This window comes from Pelecanus crispus, chromosome 12, assembly GCF_030463565.1.
Source record: "Pelecanus crispus isolate bPelCri1 chromosome 12, bPelCri1.pri, whole genome shotgun sequence".
Classification (NCBI taxonomy): domain Eukaryota; kingdom Metazoa; phylum Chordata; class Aves; order Pelecaniformes; family Pelecanidae; genus Pelecanus; species Pelecanus crispus.
Window position 1 is genome coordinate 5,266,532 of NC_134654.1, and position 21,031 is coordinate 5,287,562.

Here is a 21,031-nt window from a genome sequence, read left to right on the forward strand (position 1 = left end):
CATCCCCCACATTCCTGCTGGCATCTTGGCTTCTCCTGGCCTCCATAGATATAACACATCTTACTATCATTGCGAGAAGGTGTAGTACCTGTCTTCTAACATGGTTTCAGCTTTAGAGAGATCCAGAGCTCATCAGTAAAATATCCAGGATCTCTATAAACAGTAAGTTAGTGATTATGACATTGTTCTTGACAGTTTCTACTATTCCTAAGGCAAATTCAATGGGTCTATAGATTTAGACTTAGGAATAAAGAAATAAGCTGATGAAGCAGCCTGAGAAAACAAGTACAGCTATCTGTTACATGTCAAGGATAACTGATACTTCATATTGGAGCTGGCAGACCTTGATATAAAAGTCAATATATTTGCAAGAAATGGGGATGCCTGAAGTATTCTGAATGCTTTCGGATTATGTGCTCACAGCCCAGCACAGCTCACACATCCTGGCTGAATCTCTTTTCTAACATCCAGCATAAGACTTTTTTTGATTCCTGTCAAACCTCACAGAAAATAGCTGCTGGGACTGAAATAACAGCAAGGGAGCATATTAACATGATTAAACTAGACAGCCTTGAGAGAAATTTTCAGAAAGTGCTTGAATTGGGAGTTTATAGGGAGCAAGTGACAGAACTGAAAGCAAGGATTTGGAATGACTTCTAGGATCCATTGAGCAAGTAATTTCACCTGTCTGAACCCAAAATTTTCCATTTGCATACCAGTATTACCATGCAATGCTCTTCATGAGAAGTATATGATCACATAAGAAGCTTTGAAATTCTCTGTGAAATAGCAATATTTAAGGTTATTTGGCTTGCAAACCTCAAAGGATCAGAATCTGAAAAATCACTGATTTCCTATAATCCTGAACCTTAAGGAGAAGCGAGTCCTAGTTCCTTATGAAAATACAAATTTCTCTAAACATTTTAAAATAATTTATTTACTATATGGCTTCATAGATTGGATGGCTTTACAAGTGCATGCATTAAAATAAACATTTTTCAAGATTAGCAAGTAACATCTTCCTCCTGTTTTGCAATTTTTCCAGCACTTTTTCATCTACTGAAACATTAAAAGCAATGCAAGAGCTCTGTAAGTTTGGTTTTAACATAAAACCAAATTGCTACTTCAGGACAGTACATGAAAAGACATGACACTGTGGATAAGGAAGCTGAATCCAAGACATTTATTTCTCTCTGCGTGTCATTTCCCATTACTTGGGATTTCAAAACCGCCAAGCAGTTACAAAGCCAAACATCACAGCGCAGAACTTCCAGCCAGAACCTGTCTCCAGTTCCATTTGCTCAACTCCACTTGCCAAGAATGGAGACATGATTGGCCTCATCTCCCTTTAAGTTGCTTATGATTTACTGTGTTAGCTTCCACCAAGGCAGACAGGGGTAGTTATGTCAGCAAAAGGCTAGAATGAGTAACTTAAACTCCACCAAGGGCAGAATACAAACAAGCCTATTTAAACAAGCAATCTTGTTGTCAATTATTTATTATCTGCAGCATTTGAAACATGTGCTGTTGCTCAAGGTCAACACACAAGTGTTGGACAGTCACACCCAAAGAAGAAAGAAACCTAAGCTTTTTTATTGTTATTTCTGTACCTTATTTATTTTAATTTCTCTTATGCAATACCATAATACCAACTGAGTACCACCAGAGTGTAGCTGGAACCCGTATAATATCATTTCAGTAAAATAATCAAATCACTTGAGTAACAGACAAAGGAAGCCCGGTCTAAAAAGCACAAACAAGGTCTGGGGGGAAGACATGATGTCTGCAGTTAAGACATGAAAGGAAAACACAGAACTGATGAAGGCAAAGGAGCCAAAGAAAGTGGTTTCAGAACAAAATTTCAAGATTTACAGTTGGCTACGTACAGAAACGTCTACATTTCCCAGCTACAGGAACATTCTTACTTGGATTAGCTCCACAGTCAGTTAGCATTGCAGCGTAGTCTTGATCACAATCAGAGACCATTTGGGATGCCATTTCAATAAAATATAGCAGCTGAAACAATGTTCTTTCCTTTTCTACTTAATGTTCCCAGGAACATGTTGTGCCCTCTGTCATATCTGATTTTTAATTTTCCTCTTAGCAACAATATACTGTATTATAATATGCCTATTGGTGTTTTTTCATAGCGTGACAATCTAAAACTAGCATTCAGCTTTGTAACCTTGCTCACTAATATCTAGCACCTTTCAGTGGCCATGATAGTGATACATTCTCAGAATACAGCTACATTTCCAAGCACCCTTTTGGACCATGGAACCACTGTGAAAATTAAGATATGCAAGATACATTTTTTTTGTATACATACCTGTAGATAGCCCCTATAAGACCTGGGACAGTTCTTTCTAGGTTAAAAGGAATTTTAGAGGGGTAGTACAAATATTTTTAGTGTTCATCTACACAATATACATAGCTCCACACTTGGACTCTTTTTGCCCAGCACTAATATTCCCCATTCATCCCCATTTGCAAATGCTGATGCAAAGTGATATATGAGGTCAGATCCAATGATGTAATTTAAATTGGCAAAACAATACCCAGATGTAACTTGACCTGCATAAACCGTTTTACCCTTTGTATTTAAAGTAGTCATCATCATGAATCTTATCCCTTCCCCAATCCCAGTCATTATACATGCATGCAGAAGGGGGCTCTCTATTCCAGTGCTGGTATTTTTGTATCTGACACATGTATTTCATTCTGGACTTCCTGCAGTGCTGTTTCCCTGGCTGCATTCCCAGGATCCTATGCTGCATCATCCGTACAGGTTTTCTTCTCCCCTCACTACTCCTCCCGACCATCTTTTGCCAGCATCATGCCTCTTTATTGGCTGGTGAATCTCAAAAGCCTTTGGATACGACTAGTCTCTATTAAATTTGCGGATTTACACACCAATTAACTGCAGAACAGAATCTGTTTTTGGGTTACTACGAAGCATTTATGCCGTTACAAGATGCATCGTTTTCTTCTGGGGGCAGGGGGAAGCATATAAAGATTTTTTTTTTTTTTTTTTTATTCAGAAATCCCTTTCTGGTTAGTAACGTTGTTCTGTTACACAGCTAAACCCTGCAGAGGCTGTGACAAATAGGGAGGTCATGGTCAAATTTAATAAGATCTCACATTCCCTTGGAAATGCCACCAGGGAGCAGACAAAAGCAAGCATTTGCTGAGCTCCTGGGCGAAAGCAGAGCGTTTGCACAGAAGCCCTTGGTATGCAGATGGTGTCGCTGCCTTTAGAAACAGGCTTAGATTTGAAACCAATGGGAACAAGCTGATGGGGCTAACGCTGAGGGAGAGAGCATGCCACAACTTAGCTTAGGAGCACAAGCTATACATGAAGATGCTAGGGCTGGCTCTTTGTTCTTGCGTCTCTGCTGTGTCCCAGGAACAGCAGGATAACCGCTCCGCTCATTCAGTAGAGGGAGAAGAGAGAATGCTATTGACATGTAGTGAAAATTTTGAAGAGAAAGCTTTCAAACCAATTTATTGCCCTGCGAGACAGTGTGGGCTACGCACCTTTAATGCTAACTCCACAGCACAGCCCTGCTGTGGCTGTGGGCCACCGGCTGCCAGTGCCATCACGCAGCCCAGGCCATCGGGGCTCACCCGCTGACAACTCCTGGAAACCCCCGCATTTTCTCCCTTTTCTTCAGATTACTGGCTCGTGGGGCGTAGGATGCAGCAACAGGCCAGTCTGCAAGGCACGGTATGTCTCGTGCTATATGCTGAATATTACAGCAGGTAAGTTATAGCTGTGCTGCAAGGTGGGGATAAGGAAAACTCAGAGGATCTTGGTAAACCACGTGACACTCACAGCACATTTCATATAAAGCAGACTGTCTTCCAGCATCTTTGTATCTACCTGTGCTGGGCTTCAGTCGACTCTCAGCAAGCTCAGAAATTGCTCCCGTTGTAATGGTCTTCTTCAGTCTAGAGACTCCAGAAGCTGCTGCCACCCCTGGTTTTGTCAGCATGTCATCACTGCTTGCCCTCTTCAGCTGCAATACAGAGATTTTGTGAGCAACCAGAAGATTAAGACCTTGAATATTCCCATCAAGTCATTAAAAATGCAAGGTTCCTGGGAGAAAAGGAACATTTCCATAAAGTAACCCAACGGGAATATTTCTCTGTTAACCATACTAAATATTTTTTTATTAATTTTTATATTTGTTTTGCATTCTAGATATTTGTGAAGTGGGTTAAGAGACACTGCTATTTCAATAGTGAAGAATGAAAATGGGAAAGACCGTTCAAATAAGCAAATAATTGAAAGGCAGGGAGAAAATAGTTTACAGGAGTAGACTACAGGCAATTCCAGCTTCTTACATCTTGCTCTGAACAGCAGTCATTGTATTTCCTCACTGATTTACATTCAGTTAGGTATTTGGGCCTGTGCAGATAAGTGCTAGTTGCAGAGCCTGACACACTGAGTACGTCAAAGCAGCAAATAACTGGCCCTTAATGTGTCTGTCAAAAAAAAAAAAATCCTAAAAGGATCTGCTGGTTCTTGTGTCTCCACTCAGGATCACGCAGTTTTGCCCCAATGGTGACCTTAGATCCTCTGAAGAGACTTCTGAGCTATTCCAGTAGCTCCAGTTCCTTCCCATGTTTGTCAAACAGGAGTCACCAAACTTTGTGGCATCATAAACTAGGTTATCCAACATGAGCAAAGAACATGCTGGAGACCAAGCCAAAGTCTGAAAACCATTTAGCTGAGAAGCTCAAGCTGCCGCAGTAAAACGCAAGAGCAGATCTGATACAATTACCAGCTGGAAATCCCTTATCTTAAACATGATATGATTTCAGCTATTTACTCTCCTTGCTTATTGAAAAGCAGTGAGCAAAGATGGCCAATGATCTCATGGTGGGACCTAGTACTATTTGTCTTACTAGGGACGGTAGGACTCGGTAGAAGAGAAACGGAAAAGTCTGCTCACAAGAAAGCATTTTGCTCATGAGACCACCAAGGAAATAATTCACAGCAAAGAAATGCACTTGTTTTCAGAACAGAGAAGCTGCAGAATTCTAGAGATTAATACTGATATGTGTCATAAGCTTGGAGGAAGGTAAACTGTTTGGTTTACAGGGTATTTTACAGTATGTGGTTTTTAAAAAATATTAGCGGATATCACTATAATTTACTTGGCCTTATTGTACATGAGAAAGCAAGGGACCATCATCGCTGTGTGGTCTTTTTTGGGAAGGAGATTTCTGGTAAAGCAAGTCTACTCTAAATGAGTACTCAAGAAATCCATGCAATTCAAGCACAATGAACTTAAGGTTCAAGGAGAAACACTGAAATTATGTTGCTTCAACAATCAGAAGTAGAAATTTATCTCAGAACATTGGTCAGCTGCTTTCCAATTTGTGTGCCTCTGTAACAGCCTGTGTACCTCTAATAACAGCCCCTGATTAATTTAAGAAAAAATACTTTAAGCATTTTAAAAGACCAAAGCTTCGGAGAGTCTCCCTAGAGCAGTATTAGGTTTTTTTCTGTCCTTTTCAGTTTATGGACACCTAAACTGTTTTCACAAATCAAAATCCACTTCCTTTGAAGTTGTCCAGTGGCACCCAGGGGGTCCATGAACCACAGGCTGAAAAGCCCTGCTCGGGTTAAATGAAAAGAGAGCACACAACAAGCATTCTCCCTATTTAGCAGTTCCTGAATGTAAAATCTTTAAGCAAAATGAAGTGTCTCAGCTCCAATTCTTTCCCCCTTTCATCTCTTCCTCTGACTCAGACTCTGTGGTTTCCTGGACCCTGTGAGCACATAAGTTTCAATAGCTGAAGCGTTGATCTGCTCCGGGATACCAAACAGCTAATGTTTCGCCTTCTGGCGGAGGTTTTGTCAGCTCACCCTTAGGAGCAGAATGGAACAGTCTGACTTCCTGACCTTTAGAGACTTCTGCAGTCTCTCTAAAGTAATTCCTTCAATGTGCCCTCTTCTACAGCAGCAACTATGGTGCCTTTTTCCACCCCATTTCTTCAAGGAAACCACTTTGATGATCTTGCATTTGCAGATGATCAATTTGAAGATTAGAAAAAAAACCCTCTACATTTAACACCGTACAGAGATTAATCAGATTTCCTGATTAGTCTCTTTCATAGCATTTCTTCAGAGATGCTTGCTGCAGTCTCCCCCATCACATGCAAAACACAGAAACGTGCATTAGTCTAATATACACCACAGTTACAATCTCCCTATACTTAATACAGTGCTTAAGCCCACTCCGAGTCTCAGGGTGTAGTAATGTTCCAGGACTAAACCAAAGGTTAACCTGGAACAAGGCTACAATGCTTTCACAGTTCCTGCTGGTTAGTACCTTGCTGAGCCGAGATTCAAAGGCAAGTGAAGTCGAGGACTTTGATGTCTTCATTCCTGTTGAGGTGGTGGAAAGCGATTTTCCTCTGTCAACCCCATGACTCCCTTGCTTTGCCATTGCACTCCAAGGCCTGGCAGTACTCTTCATTTTCTTCCCAAATAACTCAATCTACAGACCCTAAAAAATATATATATATATATATATTTATATGTGTACACACACAAAAAGATAAAATGTCTTTATATCATCTGAAAGACAGCAGCAGAGATATCTGGCATCAGTTTAAAGGGCTGAAAAGGACATGCTAAACTTTTTTCCCTCTCATGCACATCAAAACTCAGCCCAGAGAATCCCTCAGAGCAGGCTGCAGCCACTTCTGTTTTTCATACTGACTGGTAACATGAAACACCACAGAAGGAACACTGACTTTTGTTAGGACTGTATAAGTAAGGGACCTCTGTCAGCCATAGCAGAACACCTGCAAATGCTGAAGCACAATGAAAGAGTAACTGAGAAAACTGAAGTCCACAGCAATTGAACACAATCTTGCGATAAAAAGAAAATTACTTCTCTTACTGTTAGATCCAGCATCTTGAACTGAAATAATACTCACTTTTAAAAAGTCACATGAGAAGCAAGTTTCATCAGTTGTACAGAAAATACGATATCTTTAACTTAGTGGAGTCTTCTAGAGAAGCAGCAGTTGATGTTGCCACAGTGATAAAAAGATGTTTCACAATACCAAGATTTACAAAACATGGTAAAAAATATCAGCTTCCTTGATACAACTTCCAAACAAAAATCCTGATCTGCTATTCCTCAGAGATAAGCTTATGCAAGAGACCAGTCCTGCCAGGAATCAGCAAATAGACGTGAGTCCTGTTTTTGGATATAGCCGAATAAATTTAATCTGCCAGCAAGAACAAGTAGTTTGTTTCTCTCAGTAGGTAGATGGCTGCCAATTAAATAGCTAGCTCACCTCTTGTAGATCTAAAGCCATAAATTTTCACCAGCCATTGCCCAATGGAGCAGAATAAACATAATTAGTTGGATTTTTTTTTTTTTTCTTTAAAAAAAAGTTCCACCAGTCTGAGTTGGGAATGGGAGGGACAGGAGATTGCCTGATATCTCCTTCTCTCCCCCACTTCAGTATGAGCAACATTTTTCTTCTGCAGCTTCATTTTTCTAAAACAGACACAGGATGTAGCTGAGTATCAGTCTATGTAAGCAGAAGCTAACTTGCTTCTTGTCTGTTAAACAGGTAACCAAAAGACCTACAGAGATCAGCCTCGTGTCTCAGCTGGGGGAAGGCGCTCGCAGGAAGACCACGCTGCTTATCACATGGGAGTTCAGCTGGGCCAGTGTGAACTTGGACAGCAACCCTTTGACAGAGGTGCCAAAACAATTTATTCCTGGCTGAGTCAGTAGAAGGGCTTAGGTCACATTTTATAGCTCATAATTTGCTTTATACTTTATTTCACATTCACAAATGAAAACACTCACTGAACTCATGGGAAACAAATCTGTTTGGGGCCAAGTCGTATTTGACACTGACAGCACCTTCCAGGTGCCACGATGGTCTATTTAAGGAGTGTTTTGCTGCACAGAGGCAGAAGGGAATGTCAAGTGCTCTGCTGCTGTCTTACAGAGAACAAAGCTAGCAAGTGACATTTCCTCTATTTATCCTTGGTGCCTCTTGCAGGGAGGGCTGTCTACTTTCTCCACAGCTCTAACCTGTCAGCTCCTAAATAAAGAAATAAAAAAAGTTAGTAGTTATTATTACTAAGCGTAGTCATTACTCCATTAAAATTCTTAACACATACAGTGTGGAGCCATCAACCGATCTCATTAGAGGAGAAAGAGAAGTCTTTGTTGATGATTACACCGATCACTTGGCTCCTTTTTTAAAGCACTGACAAATATATAAGCTATATTACAACAGATAATAATGTTTAGCATTCCTACAGTTCATGATCTACCTTAGCAAGCTTTAGTGCTTTAAATTATTTAATAAACTATTTTTTAATGGGCAAACCATTCACTGTATTTATATGGGTGAACAAGCAACTACACATGCAAATTATCTTCCCAATTAGATCTCCAAATTATGCAGATTTGGGGTTTTGTAGATCCAGTGGTTACACATGCATTTGGCGTTATTATACCCTCTGGATTTCTTCATAACTGTATCTCATACTTTCCTGACTTAAGCTGTACAGATGCTTTCTTGATATCCTAAAGAATTTAATTTTGAGTCATCCATGTCAGTTTGAAGTTGCAGTGGAGCGATATGCTCATTAGACCATGATGTTAGAAGTAAAAGGAAGAAGTACTTAAAAAAACCCAAAACAAAACAAAAACAAAACCACAACTCAAGAAATCCAGCCAGTAGCCTGAGGCAAACTGGCTTTTTCATGTAATGATAGCTGAATTACATGCCAAGTGGATTTACTACATGAAGCAGATTAATTTAAAATCGAGAAAAGTGTATTTGGATTTTTTAGTGTTTATTAGTTTTCCATGTATTTATATGGGAATTGGAATTTCTAAAACATGGAGGTAAGGCTTCTCATGTATTTGGCTAACCTGAATCTGCGCTACATCTTAAGCTGCTTTCATTCCTAGGTAGGTGACGTACGTTTGAGTTATTAGAAGTACTGCTTCAAGAGAAGTACTAAACAAAACTACTTCCAAAAAAAAAAAGTCCTGCTGTTCTTTGATGAGAGCAGGAAATCCATTCTCAGAGTCAACATCACCTTTTCTTCTCCTCCAAATTAAATTTAGTGTGTTACAGGAAAATAAACAAAAAAAAAAAAAAAAAAAAAAAGCTTCACGGAAGTTGCAGGCAGTTAGGACAATGGGAAACCCAGAAGTTCAGTATCATGGAATGGCTCATGGACTAAGTTAGGTATGTAGCAGTGGACTGTCAACCAAAATATTAACTTAGATATATAAAATGGCTGCAGCCAGTTAGCATTGAGGAAACCTAACATCCTAACATGAACAAAGAACAGAGGTTTCTCTAATCCTTGTGTAAAACCAGCACATATAGGGGCAGTTTCTAATAGACTGCATTTTAAAAATAATATACAGCTTTTATCTAGTTGTCTCAAAACACACCATTTTTAATAGGTTAATGATTAAAAAACAACACAATTTTTAAATCTAGAAAGATTTAAAAAAGCATTTGTGGAGAAACAGGTAAGAGATCTAAATATGATGAAAAAAGAGAGCGTAAGGACAGAGTGCTACTAATACAAGCCACTGATATATCCTAATACAAAAGATAATAATGACTGAAGTTTTTGAAGAAGCTCAGGTTAAAACACACCTGAAATGTACCCTTCTGTCCCAAATCTTAAACGAGGCAGCAGTTTATCAGAGCAGTGTAACACCTGACTGGCAGCCTCTGCTTCCTTGATGTGATTGTCAGGGCAAGGCTGGCAACAGCAGCTTGCAGAGACCATCCTGAGGCAGCAGAAATGACTTTGAAAGTAGCCAGTCACGGTCATAAACTGTCCTTGAATGAGAGCTTGGGAATGGGATCATCACTAACTTATCACAGCTGAACGGATCTTGGAAGATCCTTCCGAAAGGACCCCAGAGAGATTATGACTTATCTCTAGGCTACGCATAGAGAAATCTGAATGAGCAACAGCTTTCTACAAGAGATGCAACCAAGCTGCTTTTGTAAATGCAGTGACAAAAATCAGTAGTTTCACGCCCATTATGTCTCAATACCTTTCAGATGAGACATGCTTCTGCTCACTCTGGCGGAAGATGACTCGCTTTAAGCAATGCTTGGAGCTCTACGATTTTATTTTTAAATTTCTTTCTTCACATTTCACAGGAAAATTTCTTTATGAAGCAAACAGAATGCCACCATCCTGAGATTCAAAGTCTTTCTTTGGCATCAGCCAGAGCAGGTCACTAGCAGGCAACAATTAAATCCCTGTAGCATGCTCTGCTTGGAGCTGTGATCTGAAAACATGTACAAACTGAAGATAAGCAGCAGCACTGTGTTGAAATGAATGGGGGTTCATGCCAGCGATGTGTTGCTTCAGAGCAGCAAAATCAGTTCTATCGCCAGTCACTTCCAAACCACAGGGGGTTTGGGGTGGTGGGGTTTTTTTGTTTTTAAAATCTTTTATACTCAGAAGTGCTGGTGTCTGAATACCCCTCTCCAAAACAGGTGCTGCAAATGAGATAATCAGAGGGTTTACAAAAATGTAAAGCTGGTCCTGACAGAGCTTTTTCTCTCAGTAATCCTCAGAATTCCCTGCAGGCATCAGAGTCAGAATCTTTAAAAATTCAGGCCATGCTATATAGTTCATCCTTTCTCACCGGTATTTTTAAAGGGCATTTGGAAAATTTTGATGTGGACTATTTTGGCAGTTGGCAGAAGTTCTACAGTGGAAAGATAGTCCATTTTACTTGAAATTTTACTGTTTTGTTCAAGATTGAGACCCTAGACATTTCTTTATTAGTCAGTCCACATGCATTTTTTAATACAAGTCTTTAGAACCAGCCTAGAATTATTCCCATTTTATGGCTAGAAAAACTGGATTAAGAATTTATCCTAACTCTCACAGGCAGTCAGCATCAGCAGAAACAATGCTAGGTCTCTTGGATCTTAAGGCTTGGCTATCCATCAAAGGAGTAATTCACCAGTCTTGTAGAACAAACTTCAAGGAAACACATTCTGCTGACTGTTAAAGACTGTTTTACTCTGAATAACTAAAAAAAAAATAGATAGGTTTATTTGAGTGATGACAAGCAATATTGTTTCACAATCAAGAAACATAGCAGTTACACTGTTAAGGCAATAAAAATCATTAGCACATCTGCAGAAATGAAGTTACATAAGAAATTCCCTGTTGGGGGGCTAGAGATACAAATTATCTGTACTGCATGTACTTTACACAAGGTAGGTTTTGGTGCTCATGTCTGTGTGTAACACTACTCACTCAACAGGACAGTCAAATTAAAGCAGACACATTCAAGTTGCTTTGGGAAAATGAATGGGGAAAAAAGAATTATGAAAACTCATTACTAGATCTGGAGAGTAATGTACCAGATGGGAGGTTCACTGAGACCTGTGAATGCCCAGCATTTCTGAAAAATCAGGTCAGAAGTACCAACTTTGCAGATAGGACTCTCAAAGGACAGAAGTCTCCGACTTCAGTGGGTTAAAACCCACAGTCCCCAGTGCCATTTTCCTGTAATTCAGTTACCTTTCATTACATCAAAAGGTCAGACTATTCCAGAACCTTTATTACACATCCTCGTGAAATCAAAGCACAATTTTCTTCTGTGTTTTTGATTGTTTTTTTTTTTTTAAGCATGTAAAATCTGCATCATGTTTACACTATTTTCCTTCCAACCTAATCAATCTCTGCTATTTTCAGAAAAACTATCAACTGGAACATAGAAATATCTAACAAGTTCAGTAAACTGTAAAGCATTTTGTAGCAGTGTAGGAAGCTATATGGCAGGATAGCCAGCTGGGCTAAAATAGAATTATTTTCTGCCTTTCACATCAATTCACTTTAAGCAACAATTTTTAGGCTTGACAGATGCTTCCCTATGACTCATCTTGATTTCTTAGCTGATATCAGGAATCAAGCCAGGGTCACAAACCAGAGAAGTTGATACTGCGATACAGTAATTGGTAACTTGGAGATAGATGGCACAGATAAAAAGCTATTTAGAAATAAGACCGCGGTAACAATTAAAACCAGTTTACTCTCTTTTGGCCATCTTTAGCAGCTTTCCTTAGGTGTCTGCTCCTTTCAGCTCAGTGTGTAGTCTTTCTGTATCTAATACTCCATCCTCTCTTTTCTCTAATTTCTGTTACCTTGGTTTTAGTGTCTTTGAGGCTACCTCAGTGCAACCTTCCTCTGTTACTCCTCCAAGTGGAGACACTTGCTGAATTGTTGCTGGTACAAAGCTTAGCTTCCATTAGAACTGGATTAAAAAGCCCACAAAGAAGTCATAAGCCAGACCGCCTTCCACCCAAACACAACTCAAAGGAACAGAAAACATACGCCCATCTCCCAGAACCTCACTTCTAAGGCTGTTCTTGCTTTTGCTGGCCAAAGAAAGAATCAATTATAAACCTGACCCCAAACACTGAGCAGCAGTTTCCTCTGGTCTACCTCAGCAGACTTGCTTTCCAATCTCATTTGCAGCTGAATTTTCATGTTTTGCTGGTAGAGTACCAGGAGACAAGACATCACTTGGAAATTTTCATGTCCAGACTGCATGCTGCAGCAGGGCAAATTCTGATGGTTTTATGCATGCCTCAAGCAAAGGTGGTTTTAGTAGGGTTTTTTGGTTTTGTTGGTTTGTTTTTTTTTTTTTAACTTTCAAGAGTGGAGAAAAATAATCTATAATAATACAGCTAGGCAGTTATAGAATCCAGGTGCTTTTGCAAGGAGTTAAAAATGTTGATAAATTTTAGATATAACAAATACACGGAAATTAAGACACATACATGCCCAAGGTCACCCAACTAATCATTGGGAGAATACAAACCAAAATACCAGTCCCAGGATTTAACCATCAGTGGCTCTGATATAGCTTAAGAGTCACATCTTCAAAATCTTCATCGTGCCAAGGTTGCCAGAAGATTGTATCCTCATATGAAAATTACTCTTTTGATTTTCAGTTTGCTTTGCTTTTTTTGTTTGTTTTTTTTAATTGCTCTTCTGTAGGACTCTTAAAAAAACCTCAGAAGAGCACTTTCAATATGGCATGAGATGAGAATTTTCTTCACAGGGCACATGGCTCCCTTCCTCTACAGTATAAACAACCACTGCAGAGCCAGTTTCTTTCCCTTCCCTTCACGGTGTCAGATGGAGCCACACAGACAACGGAAACTCCCTTGGATTTCCCAAAAACAGTTACTTTATCTGTGGTTACATAGTGGTAAGACGATGTCACATTTTTGTGTTGTTAAAGTGTTTCTTGCTTATTTCCTTAGTGTGTTTTCCCTAATTCTCTAAAATGGGTATTTATCAACTAGTATATAAATATACCGAAAGGTTACAAGAATGTGTAAATTACATCAGAAATGGCCTAGGTGAGGACAGTTCCAGCCAGCCACAAATGACAGGTTTCTGGCCATCAATTCCAGTTCCAAAACCATCCCAACAACACTGCCAGACTCCAGGTCAGCAACTGCAAAACTCCACGTCTCAACATTACTCAGAATAAAATCCTCTTCCCACAACAACCATTAGGGTCATTGATGACTTTTCCAGGCATGGACAGATGAGAGCAGTGCAAAACCTTCTGCCCACCCTCCTCCACAGAAGTTCTCCCTGGAGTTTTGGATTTGTCAATCTTTTATTCTTAGTTAGGTCTCATTTTAAAAAAAAAAAAAAAAAAAACGCAGAAGTTACAACAAAAACCTCATGTGTGCATACGAACAAAGGATTTCAGCTGCATTTCTCTTGTCCTTGTTCCATATTACTGGCCATTTATAAGGCAGGAAAAACCAGATAGCTTTGCTGCTTCTCTATATAAAATACCCAGAACTCTCTTCCAGCACAGTGACTGATGCTCAAAAATCAAGCCAAAGCTGTACTTTGAAATGTCTGGGAATATGCTCCTTCTGTAATTTAAATTACACTGCTTGTACATGGATACTCAATCTCCTCCCCCTCCTTCCTCACACTGATTATCTAACCAGTCACCATTACACATCTCAGAAGAGAAACTATGCTACCTCCCTATGACCCCGATCTTATAGACAACATGAGGAAAAGGAAACAAAAATCCCAACCTATCTGTAGTTTTTCTGCTCATTCACCCTCCAGAAGGACAGTGGCAACTACCGGCTGGATAGTGTGATACCTGAAGAAGCCATGAAGCACAACTGTATGCTGGCTATCAGTAAACAGTCCACCACGCTTCTCTGGTTTAAGTAGATGTGTCACCTTGGTAAGGTTGAAAGGACAAAAGACTGATACGATCTTTCACTAACTCCAGGGCAGAGATGTAGACTTAAATGTGGCGATTCTGAATCATGTTCATCACATTACCGATGGATGCGCACAAGGAAAAAGACATAATCAGAAGGGTAGAGTGCCAACTTGCATTTGTAGGAAGACAGGCAGGGGCAGCATATTCTCATACTGGGAGAGCGTACATGAAAGCATGTAGTGGCGGAATGCATGCACAGAGGTTATGCAATAAATTCCAAATTTTATCAAGGCACATCAAAACTACATCTAGGAAGCGATTCCACACTGCAGAATTTGGAGAATGCATTTTTATAAGTTGTAGTTCCCTCAGTACTTCAATGTACGACAAGCACGGAAAGTATATCAGTTTAGATAGTGTTAACATCCACCCTTTGGAGACGTAAGTCAGGAAGGGTAAAAATGATGCGTTGATTCCAAACTTCCTTTTTGAAATTACAACCATGTTATAATCACAAAGAATTAGGTCACTCTGGGCTTTCCCCAATGTGACTCTGCCCTGAATAGATAGGTTTAATTTACATTCAATGGATTGCTTCTTGAGAATAAAATGTTTTAGAACCATTTCAAGGTAGCTACTGCTCATTAATCCAGGTTCTTTGAACTACTGTCCCAGTGAATAAAGCACAAAGCAAGTGACACATACAGTTAACACTTTATGTTTTGCCAACCGGCAAGAAGGAAGAAAAGAAGGTTTCAGTTTAGATAGAGCAAGAGCTATGTAATTGCTAAAGAAATTAAGAATAATTACAAGTGGTTTGCCTGATAATTACCTGTCATTACTTTTTTCTGTAGCATAGAGGGTAGACACATTTCCAAGAAAGAAATGGAACAATCGTGTTTTTTTGGAATGGCAGAGACGCACAGCATGTGGCTACATGGTGATCCTGACTGGTACATGCACACAGACTGGCAGGTTCCCTGTCCTCTCCAAGCATGGAGGGATGATATTGCAGTCAATGCGCTGGCTTGGGATTCCACCCAACTCTATCCTCAGCTCCAGCGCAGGTTTGTTGTACTACCTCATGTAAGCTTTCTATGCCTCAGTTTTTCCCTTTAGAAAAATGGATCATAATTGTTCACTAAATAGCATATTCACAAAGATACACTCATTCATCGGCCTTGGAAAAGAACCCCACAGAAAAAAAGACAACCCCACAGAAAAATGAGATAAATCAACATCTGTCACACAGCACGGAAGTGAGCAGCCCCACAGATTGCCACACGCTGGGATGTTTCCCTGACTCCCATTTTCCATCCATCACAATGCAGAGAAATAATTGAGATGTGGAAGGGCTCTCTTAAGGAGATATTTATCCTCCATTAAAGTGCAGAATAGACCACTTATTAAAGTTAATAAACTGGGAGCTTCTGAACATTTATTTGAGTAACAGTGTGAACTTCTAACAGAGACTGTTCTTTGCAAAGACAAGGACATAACTCCAAAACTGCAAGAGAAACTAGAGGACTTTTGCACTTTAAAAATATTCATACCAAACAGGAACAGAACAGATTTAGGCAACAGTATCAACTGTTTACAGTTGTGGCTTAGGGGACCACTGATGGACTGGTAAGACCCACCTTGGTGGGCTACATAATGAAATTAAATTGTTTTAGAACTGAACTAGAAAGGGAAGGGGTAGTACGTACATCTATGCATGTTAGGATGAGGTATTCTTGTGTTAGTTATCTGTGAAATTGTGCAAAGAACACTATTTCATTAAATCAAATATCCTCTCTCCTGGGGCTAGAGGGGCACAGAGCAGTTTATAATTCAGAAAGGGTAGAAGAGGAACATGAAAAACAGTCCCTTTTGGAGTTGAGACAGAAAGGATTAGTAGGGGACATCTAGAAGAACTTAGACTGTGTACAAGGGGTAGAGAATCCCTGTGTTCAAACCAGTTCTACCAGTATGTCTTTAATGCTACACATACAGGTCTTAATTAACATCTCTACAGCTTTGCTATACTACATGCTACATAAATGCTATTATTATTACTATTGTTATTATGATCAAGCTTCAGCCCACAGTACAATTTTAAGGACAACTGTTAAATTGCGACAATTAAAGGGTCCTGCTGAGATCTGAACAGCTCTTTGCTGTAGTCTTGTAAGAGGGTACCCGTCTGGCGTGCTCCCCAATGCTTTCACCGATCCCCTGCAGAGACACTAGCTGCCAAACCTATTTGCTTAGCAGCTTGTTCTTTTCTGCCCTTTCTTGACTGGACTATGTGAACATGCAATGGGAGAGGAGAGTCTGCTCATGCTCCTTCTTCATTTAACTGTTGGAGCACAACCTTAGATTGCCAGAGAAGAAAGGAGAAACAGGCACGGAAACAGCTTCAACCCTTCTGTCACTAAAATCTATGTAGCTGAGCAGAAGAAAAATACAGTAGCCAGCTCTCACAGGCTCACATGGTGGGATTTTTTTCTTGTTGTAATGGCTTTTAGACCACCCCCAGCCCATTCTCAGCTACTGCAGAACTGTTTGAACTGTACATTTTTTTGCTTCATGCAATTTAGTTTTACAGTGAGATACTACGAAAAAAGTGTTGTTGAGCAAAGCCGGTCCATTCACTCTAAGAATACACTACTGACCCTAGAACCCTTCTAGAGATAATACAGTTCCCACCTTAAAAAATAAAATATTTTAAAATACTTACAGTAAAAGCTTGTCCTCTTTTCTGCATTAAAAAGAAAACTGTCTCCTACTAGCTTCTGACAGCATCTGCAAGCCAGACTGAAAATTCAGGGCTTGAGTGCTTCCCTGAGAGGAAAACCACATTGCAGTGAGACACAGAGAACTGCTTGAGAAATGATTCACATACGGAAGCAAGCTGGCTTCACCAGCACTTTGGCATTCAGCACACACACGCACACACATATGCACACTTGCTTACTCAGGGGAATGAGAAATATTATATTTTCATCAAAGCAAGGAGGATTCATGCAAGAAAGCCATTTGTATCCTACCTCCAAAACACTGAGATGCTTCAATCTGTAAAACAGACAAAGAGTTTCTTTCAGTATCCCATCATCCCCAACAGCAGAACTGGACACTGGGCAGGCAGCATAAAACCCAGACTAGTCTGCATGATCCAATCAAGTAAAAACATGCAGTACATACAATGTAGGAAGGGCAAGGAGGTGGCCATAGAAAGAAGGCATTTTTTCAGAGGAAACCACAGAAGCAGCTTTCAGAAGCTTTTATATTCCACGCTAATAACCTCTCCCCCAGAGTGCCAACAATCACAGCCAGGACACCTTACAACATTTCCCTTGCTTCCACCATTGCTTCAAAAAAGTGGAAAAGTGTGTGTGTGTGCAGAGAATGAAGATATATTAAGACAGAGACTTTTACACAAGAATTAACTAGCATTGGTCCTGAGTGACTTCTCTTGAGTTGTCCAAGCAGAAGTGTTAATCTGTTCTTTATTTAGAAGAGAGCAAATAAGGGACAAGAGTGGCAATGCTCAAAAACGTTCCTCTTTCTTAGCTTTCTGAAGAGAATTTAGTGTCTGAAAACAGGAAGAAAATGGCCAGAGGTCTTAACGGAGTTAAAGCAGGCGAAGATAGCATCAAGTTCGAAGAAACAGGGAGGATGCAAAGAGAAATCAAATCCAAAACTAAATTTCAAACACAGAAACCTAAGCTGTTTAGAACTGGGCTTTTTCTTCAACTCTGTCCAGAGAGGGGGCTGTTCACTCTCTGATGTCTCTGACCCAAGACATTCAGATTGTGACTACAGATCAGGAATTCTCTCCTGAACTGCAGAGAGGAATCCTTTCCCAGCAGCGTGAACCCAGTATATAAGCAACGTTGCTGCTACAGGAGTAGTCTCATAATAGAGAGATTAGGAAGATTTACAACATGAGCCTAAAAAAAGTTGCTGCATCTAAACAGTTCAACCATTCTGCGCCTTCTGGAACTCCTTACTCAGGTGCCAAAAGGGCTTAAAGGAAGCTAATGTTATGCCAAGAGTAAATTTATGTTTCAGTTCAGTGTTGGCACCACTACTGTTATTGCAGAGTAACCAAACCTTAAGACACAGACTGAGTCCAAGCTGGATCCCTTCTGAAAGTTATGGATTGGGGATCCAACTTTCTCGTGATATTCTTAAGAGTGAGGAACTCTTGCCTTCATATCTTGAAACACCAGAACAAGAAAAAGACCACATCGTGACTTACTTAGCAGGTGATAACGGTCTATATTTGGCAGGTCTCAAGCATACATTATTAGTTATAAGTCCCTAAATATTCAACCAATCATGCCAGGTGCTATTCCAAGTTCACCGACACCCGCAGTACCAATCCTTCTATCCAGCCTACTTTGCCGGTTTCTTCAGTACCCAAGGACAGGCTGCGTGATCACAGGTAGAAGAACTTATCCACTCCATGTTTTTATACATCTAACAGAGTTTTTGAGATTATTCACAGCTCAGATAAGAAGGCAGTACTTTGTCATTCATATTAACAAAGTTCTTGTGGGTATTGTGAGCTACAGGCACTGTGTTTCTGCTCCCTGAGGAAGTGACACTACATTCAGCGATGCATGCATAGGCAATGAGGTCACTTAGGTACCCAGTGGAGAGACTGCAAGTCACTCCCTCTGCTTTGATTATGGACCACCTTCAAAACAGAACAGATACAGCTGAAAAATACTGACTCGGAGGCAAATGACTGCAGGTCCCTGGACCCTGAACTCATAAATGGGAGGGACATCAGTTGCATACACCTTGCTGAAAAGCTTCTTTGTCTGAAGAAAACAAACACACTTTTTGGACTGCAGCGCACTGTCTCTCTGCCATTGCTGGTGAGTTCGTATGGGCTCAGTGGGAGAGCAGTGTTGTCAGCTCAATAGCTTTTCCTATCCTCCAGCCAAGAGAAATAAAGAACTGAAATGAGGGGAGTGGTGAGAGGAGATGAGCTACTATATTTCATCCACAAAGATATTTTTAGCTTTGATAAATATAACTTGAGCAAAACCTAAAAATGAAAGTGCTTGGACGTGAGGAGACAGTCAGAACATTTACATGTTTCAGCTTTCGTAGACAGGCTGGAATAGTGGCGTACAATTTCCCCAAACCCAACAAGACTAGACAGTACATTTGTTTATTTAGAGGTTTTCTGGTAGCACTTTTTGCTATAATTATCTGATCTCTTTACTCAGACCAAAGAATTAATCAGCACAAAACCTTCTGAATTGAAAAATTGCCTTTCTGTTTAATGAACAAAGAGCCCAGAAACAGACAGCTAAAATGAGTTGGCTATGGCCATAAAGAAAGCCTGTGGCCCATCCATGGCCTTAACCATAATTACTTTCACACAGCAGGATGAAAAAGCAATTTCAAGGAGCAATATAAACTTTTTGAACGAATCTGCCAGGTTCTCACCCAGCTGGTAAATTTGGTTGACAGACAAAATAACAGTGAGCATATTGCTTGCATGCTGCTCAATCCACTAGCTCCCATGATGCTGCAACAAGGTCTGAGAGAGTAAGACCAAACCCCACTAATCAATACACCTCTAAAATACTGCATTTGAGGAATTCAAATGCTTTACGTTGCAACCCGTACTGCCTGTGCAATTTTACAAGAACAAATATGGATAAGACACAGCTTAATGGAATGGGCAAAGGGCAGAATTTGTAGTGGCATAGTTCATTTGAGAAGCAAATGCACAGAAAGAGAGTGTGGAAAAAAAAAAGGCTCACACAAGGAACAAGATTTAAAGTATCTTTGCATTTACAGATATTCATGCTATATTTAACCGCTTTTGTGCACACAACAACCTTAATTACAAAGGAGAGAGATTCCATAAACAAGACTATTATGTCAATAACAATGTCTTTTTAAAGCAAGTCTCTAATTCAGTTATAAGGCTTGGAACATTACTGTCTGGAGTTACAAAACCAAAAGCAATTACAAAGGAAAGTCTGCATCAGACAGTGGGTATTAGTGGAGTCAGGCCACGGCTTTGGGACAGCACTTACTCCGCGCCTTCTTCCTTTTTGTACATAACTCATACAAACTTCTTTATTTTCTCAGTCCCACTACAGATGTCAAGGAGTTCAAGCAGCTAGTGGACATTTGCAGAATGAATCATGGGGCACCACTTTCCATTTTGACAAAAACAACTGCTGTTCAGTTAACAAGATGATGCTAATCAAATGGGTGGATATAAAGAGCGAACTCCTGCAACTGTTGCCAAAAAGGCTCTGCCAGCGCGAGAAAGCTGTGTGTGCTGACTTGGAGAACGCAGATTTCCCCCCAACTCTGTTCTTAAGAGACTATTATACAGTTTCATGTTCCCCCTCATATACCCAAGGAGCTCAGCCTGTGGCATGACTACCAGCTTTGACCCGCAACTAGAGAAAATATTTGTTGCTGGAAGAGACTAGAATCATTAAATGTGGGAAAAAAGGCAGATATGTTTTATGGAACATGGAGTGCTATAGGAGACAAGAAAAACAGCTTCCTCTGGTGCCTATTGCCAAAATTTCAGAAGACCAGACAACAACTTTAAAATTTCCAAGGGAACAGTCACTAAGTCAGTCAAAAATAGAATTAGGAAACTGCCTGTTTCAAAAGTAAGAGTCTGTAAGAGGCGCCAGCATTTTCAGCATTTCTGTCATTTCTGAGTAGAACACTGAAGAGTTAACAGACATCTATCTACCAAAAGAAGCTAACCCACAGAAGGC

The 21,031-nt window shown here is 40.1% G+C and overlaps 1 protein-coding gene across 3 annotated transcripts in view; it reads right to left on the minus strand.

Annotated features, from left to right (window-relative positions):
- SPECC1 (sperm antigen with calponin homology and coiled-coil domains 1) overlaps positions 1–6,491 on the minus strand; it is a 74,034-nt gene extending 67,543 nt beyond the window's left edge. For all 3 annotated transcript variants that reach the window (XM_075719711.1, XM_075719710.1, XM_075719709.1), the window contains exons 1-2: positions 6,345–6,491; positions 3,884–4,019 (exon numbers count right to left, since the gene is read on the minus strand). In XM_075719711.1, coding sequence (XP_075575826.1) covers positions 3,884–4,019; positions 6,345–6,491 — 283 coding nt within the window. The remainder of the gene's footprint in view (positions 1–3,883; positions 4,020–6,344) is intronic.
- Between the last annotated feature and the right edge of the window lie 14,540 nt (positions 6,492–21,031).